The following is a 5592-nucleotide window of genomic DNA, read 5'->3' as shown; positions in this document are numbered from 1 at the left end:
ACTACTGCGCAATACAGTGGGATGCATTAAGTTTGAATACCGGGCGTGTATCTTCTTTTTCCGCTAGCCTCTTCGAGCCAGCTTTCACTTGCATACAGTATAAACAACAATGTGCCGGTCTCGCCGAGATGAAGGTCTTGCTAATATGACCAGGTACCCAGGATATAGTGGGATGCAATAAGTTTGAATACCTTTTGAAGTACTGGTACCCCCTGTCTAGCCTATTTGGAGTTCAGCCTGCTTCTAATTTGAGAAAGAAGCTCGATCTAGCCAATCAAACTACTCTTATCAGTCGTGCAAAAACTGATATGCACGTGGAAGCTGGCTCAAAGAGGTCAGCGGCAAAAGAAGATACACGCCCGGTATTCAAACTTATTGCATCCCACTGTACCTCTAAAGGTCAATGCGAGGCATGGAAAGTCTAAAGCGAAGAGAAAAGTATGACGATTATAGTTCCTCAGTGATATGTAGGCACCAAAAACCTCATAAATCGCATACAGAGTGCCATCCAAACCCCTAACTATGTCCTAAATCTATTGGAAATCAGTAGTTACTGCTCCTTCTTTCTGACCATGGCTGTTTGGGATCTGGTATGCTTTATCACGCATTAGTATGGGGGCTGTACTGAGGAAGGACAAAACTTACATGCGACCCATGCAATAGATTCTTATGCCTTCCATTAATCCCAGGGGGGTTCTTTATCTCATAGAGCAATAAGGCAACAGCCAAAATCATTTTGATTTCGTTCGCAGCAAAGAATCTGCCAGGGCATGCATGTCTCCCGTACCCGAATGTGAGACTCGTGGCACCTACACCCACGAATTGACTACTCGCGACAACCTCGGCCGCTTTAGTACGTGATGCCTCCTTGTCTTTGGATTGTCGAAGTTTATAAAAGCGAAGGGCATCAAAGGTCTTGGGATCTGGAAATATATCTTCGTCGTAGGCTATACCGCCAGCTGGCAGCTCTAGATAAACTCCTGCTGGAATGTGCTGGCCATTGGAGAGATTGAAAGGTTTGAGTACCTTACGCTTGAACGAACCTGGGTATTCCATGGGTATTACATAAACAGATGAAGGGACGACCTACCGGCACCAAGTGTGTGAAACCGTAGGATCTCCTCCAGAAAGCTATCGAGCTTCTTCATGTTCTGCATGGGTAGGTTGATGAATTCGCCGTTAGAGGTTGCTAAAGCCTGCTCAACATCTTCCCTAAGAATCGGCACGATTTCAGGCATAGAAGCAAGCGTATAGAACTTGTACATGTCAGAAAGGCATAGAGAGCTAAGTTCTCGACTTACGCATTCGTGGTAACCAGGGAAGTGGTGTGAATGGCTGCAAAAATTGCAGATAGCTGCATCTCAGCAAGCTTCTGAATGTCAACTTTCTCCTCAGCACTTTGTGCGTCTATTAGCCACTGTAGCATGTCATCTGGTTTCTCGGTATTTAGGTTCCCAGCAGCTTCCTGTCGCGTTGTAATGACCGATCGTAGCAACGAGGTTGCGTCTTTCAGCCGCTTGTCAAGTCGCTTGATGTATGGAAGAAAGGGCGCAACAAAGGGGCGAATCCACTGCGGAACTAATGCAACAATATATGCAGCAGTCATGACATCAATATTGTAATTGACCACCGCGTCAAGATACTGTTCGTTGCGACATAATTCAGGACCGACGACGACACGGCCAGAGGCCATGGCAATGATACGAAGCACCTTTTCGTTGATATTGACTTCAGTCCAGTCTTTTGTCTGTGGAAGTTCAAGAGCCATAGCATCGTGAACTTCTTGAGAAACCATAGGGTTTAGTCTGACTGTGTGGCCTAGTGTTAGTAGCTCGCTGGCGGTTGCGGCGTGACCTCTGAACACACGTACCTGAGGCTGGAGTCAAGGATGACTTCACAATATGTGGCAGACCTGGAATTGTGGGTGGAACCTTTGTGTATGGGCTTTGAAGTATCTAACATACTGTAAGCTCATCATCTTCAACACGACCTGTGTTCAGAATGATTACCTCGGAAATGGCCTCCGACATACTCATCACATCGTCCGGCAGTCTCTTCAGCTCAGCCAAGAACTTCGAGGACACGACTACGGTTTCGGCAGCTGTTGAATGGTTATACTATGTTCAGAAGATAGGGGATGGGTAGACGTTACGTGCTGTTGTGGCAATGCGGAAATAATCCGCGCCCTTCTTGATCTGCTGGGTCGTCAGCGACAGTATGGTCGAATGTAATGAAGCTACCTCACCATTCGGTAGCCCTCCTCATACAGCTCCCATGCAGAACCAGAAGCGTATTGCTTCCTTCGAGCCCACAGGGATCCTTTACCAACAGCAGGAAAATTGGACAAGTCATTGGGTTGAAAAAAGGCTCGAGCCGACAAGGCTAACCCGAAGATGGCACTGCATGTTGCGATGAGCTGCCATCGGGGTGAAGATTCCCAGGGTAGGGCATTGTTGGCAATTGTCTCATTCATCGTCGTGTGCCGTCGTTCGGATTCTGCTGTTTTTGACATGTCTCAGTTTGAAGGCGAGTCCTGATTTTATATCATCTCGCTCTCCCTTTCCAAGGCTGATCGGCAGTACAGGATCATGCCCAGTGACACTGCGTGATTCATGTCGCGGGCAAGTGCTGTCGGTCGGTTTGGGAAACTCCCCCTTTCCAGCTGCATTCCAGGTGGCAGCAATGCACATACCGGCCTTTCGGGGCCTTACCGGACCCCGATAGGTAAACGATCGTAAGTGAGGTTGCTGATGTGCGGGTAAGTGGAAGGCTCAGCGAGACTGCAGGAAACGTTCCCCACCCAGCTCTACTTATCCGAACCCTTATGCGAAGAATACGCGGTTAGAACATTGCTCTCAAACCTTAACTGTTACAGGACTAGCGAATCATGACGTTGACCTTTGGGCTGACGCCGGGAGTGGAGAGCGGAGAGCGGACATGCGAAACTCGCCGCCCCCTGTCCTTTCCGATCGGCATTTCGGGTTATGCCGAAGTAAGTCGCTGTTGTTCTGCGGAGTTCTGGCGGGCCACGGCCCATTGTACCATACACACTGCGATGGCACGCCATTTGAGTCACACACTTCTTTCGGCTCTGCCACAAGGCATTTTACGGAAGGCCCAGAAGGCATGATGATAGCTTCGCTAATGAAGTCTTCAAAAACCGTAGACATTCCACCATTGCTCAATCTTCCGAACCTGTTTGATCAACCGATTTTGCACAACCATTCACTATGTCCACCTCCCAGAAAGCACTCCACGGCAAGATCGCCCTGGTCAGCGGTTCTTCTTCTGGGATTGGGGCCGCAATTGCAGAGGAACTCGCTGCACGTGGCGCCACGGTCATCATCAATTACCCACATCCATCAGAAGAGCCCTCTGCGAAAGAAGTACTATCAAAGATATCCAACAACGACCGAGCCGAATCACTAATGGTCCAAGCCGATCTCGCAACTACCGATGGGCCCGGGATTCTCGCAGACGTCATATCCGTAAAGTTCGGAAAGCTCGATATTCTTGTGAATAATGCGGGTCGCAATGCATTTTGCGATATAGCTACAGCAACTGACGCGGAGGTCAATAAGTTATGGGATGACATAGTGGGCGTCAATGGTCGGGGGACATTGCTGCTCACTCGAGCTGTCCTCCCAATATTATCTCCGGCCAACTCCCGTATTATTAATATCGGGAGCATCAGCTCGCGTGATCCCGATCCAAATTTGAGTATCTACGCCGGAACCAAAGGCATGATAGAGTCTTTTACCCGTTGTTGGGCTCGAGACTTTCCGCGCAGGTACAGATGTACTGTCAACACAGTTGCGCCCGGGCCGGTAGCTACAGAAAAGCTACTTGCAGCCCCGGAAAGCTATTCGGGTATTTTGCGGGAAAAGTGGGATAGAACGCCTGCGGCAGCTCGTTTTGCAAAACAGGAGGAGGTGGCTTGGGTAGTTGCGGAACTGTGTGATGAGAAAGCTTCGTGGGTGAATGGCGCATATATTCCCGTGACGGGAGGGGCAACCCTGTCCTAGCTATCTCGGTTTATTAAATACGACCCCATAACTATTCCAGTGTTGCGTGTGGCGACTGCAATTTTATCCTGAAATGTTCGGTCATTTCTTCATTGTTAAGTGTCGCAGGCCGGGCATGGTCTCAACGAGCCTCAGGAACAACAGCCCTTAGTAATCAAGCTGGGTGATTTAAAGTAAAACCTATGGGATGGAATACCCCCCACAGAAGAGAGAATCAATCAACTCACTACTGCTGCTCATTATGAATGGCCCGACCTTCAATCCATTTTAAGCACATCCAGTGCGACAACCGGGCTATCTTCAGTGAGGGTATATAACCCACGTTTCCAAGACCGAGTTCCTCCCGGCCTTTTACGCCGCTTTTCAAGCTACTATGACCGAGAAGAATATCAAAGGAGGTTTCAAGGGAGCTGGACTTGCTCCTTTTGACCCGGAAAGTGTGGTCTCGAAGCTTGATATGTAGCTACGGACTCCAACACCGGCTGAGGAGGAGGCTAGCCAGGCTCAACCTTGGACTTCAAAGACTCCAAAGACAGTCCGCGAGGCTAAATCTCAATCCGAATACCTCAAAAGACGAATCAGAAGGCATCAAAGCAGCTCCCCAGAGTCAATTTTAGAAGAAATTAAGTCTCTATCCAAAGGAACAAAAGCAGTTATGCATGCATGAGATGGCTTTATTAAGGGCTGAAGTCCAAGATCTTCGACAGGCGAATGAGACACTAAGCCGGCGGCGGAGGGCAAAAAGAACCCGACTACAGAAAGGAGGGGCAATGACAGTAGAGGAAGGAAGGCGAGCAATTGATCAGATATTTTGTGGTATTTTTATTGCGATATCCATCTTCAAGGTTAAGATTTTTGTGCCACTTGCTTGTTTGTGCCACATGCTTATCATGTACGTTAACCATACTATACATAATTAAAATAGCAAGATAATGATATCAAACGGAATGAATTTCCTCATATAATAGACATTATTCCATACTAATAACTTCAATTTTAGTTAAATGCTATATAAGTGAAATTAGGCATTTTATATGGGGAAACTTTTTTTTTGCTTGCCGGTAGGTGGGTACTGCATGGTAATAGACTCGTGTGTGTGTGTAGTACTGCGCACTTGGAATTTTCAGATCCGGTAGGACAAGACAGGAAGGTGGACATTATGGAGGCTTTCATAGAAAGTCCTTGTGCCTTGCTAAGACGTAAGGCTCGGTCTGGAACAGACTGTGCACCGCATCCCAGCCGTTCTGAAGCTGGACAATGGGCAAAGCAGCTCTCCTCCGACTTTCCATTTCGCCATATGTTAGGTTTGTGCCCTTAGCAGATAACACTGGTGGTTCACTACCAGTTCCAGCTAAAGTACGAGGAGATGGAGGCTTTGATGAAGCATATTCGGAAGATAGCGGCGTGTCCGGCTCCCGAGCCCTCCCTGGATAGAGCCCACAGGCTTTGAGTGCATCGGCTGGTGGAACGGTCATACGGCCTTTTTTGAACACCATCCGAGTGACGGCAGACGCGAGCACCGGGTTTCCCGATTCTACTTCCGGCACCATATGAGGATAGGGCGGAC

General features: G+C 48.4%; 3 protein-coding genes across 3 annotated transcripts; 1 reads left to right on the top strand and 2 right to left on the bottom strand.

The window, feature by feature from the left end:
• Positions 1 to 1602: 1602 nt before the first annotated feature.
• Positions 1603 to 1773, bottom strand: FOIG_16772 (uncharacterized protein; the record flags this gene model as incomplete). Its single annotated transcript, XM_031218250.1, has 1 exon — positions 1603 to 1773. One exon carries the CDS (start codon positions 1771 to 1773, stop codon positions 1603 to 1605), a length of 171 nt encoding a protein of 56 aa, XP_031052038.1.
• Positions 1774 to 3230: 1457 nt separating this feature from the next.
• On the top strand, positions 3231 to 4025 carry FOIG_16771 (uncharacterized protein; the record flags this gene model as incomplete). The annotated part of the gene is made up of 1 exon (XM_031218249.1): positions 3231 to 4025. One exon carries the CDS (start codon positions 3231 to 3233, stop codon positions 4023 to 4025), a length of 795 nt encoding a protein of 264 aa, XP_031052037.1.
• A 1169-nt stretch (positions 4026 to 5194) lies between these two features.
• On the bottom strand, positions 5195 to 5575 carry FOIG_16770 (uncharacterized protein; the record flags this gene model as incomplete). The annotated part of the gene is made up of 1 exon (XM_031218248.1): positions 5195 to 5575. The coding sequence occupies one exon, from the start codon at positions 5573 to 5575 to the stop codon at positions 5195 to 5197; it is 381 nt and encodes a 126-aa protein (XP_031052036.1).
• Between the last annotated feature and the right edge of the window lie 17 nt (positions 5576 to 5592).

The sequence above is a fragment of the Fusarium odoratissimum genome (assembly GCF_000260195.1).
Source record: "Fusarium odoratissimum NRRL 54006 unplaced genomic scaffold supercont1.158, whole genome shotgun sequence".
In the NCBI taxonomy this organism is placed as follows: Eukaryota; Fungi; Ascomycota; class Sordariomycetes; order Hypocreales; family Nectriaceae; genus Fusarium; species Fusarium odoratissimum.
The sequence above is the reverse complement of the archived record's forward strand: the minus strand, read 5'-3'. Positions and strand labels throughout refer to the sequence as shown.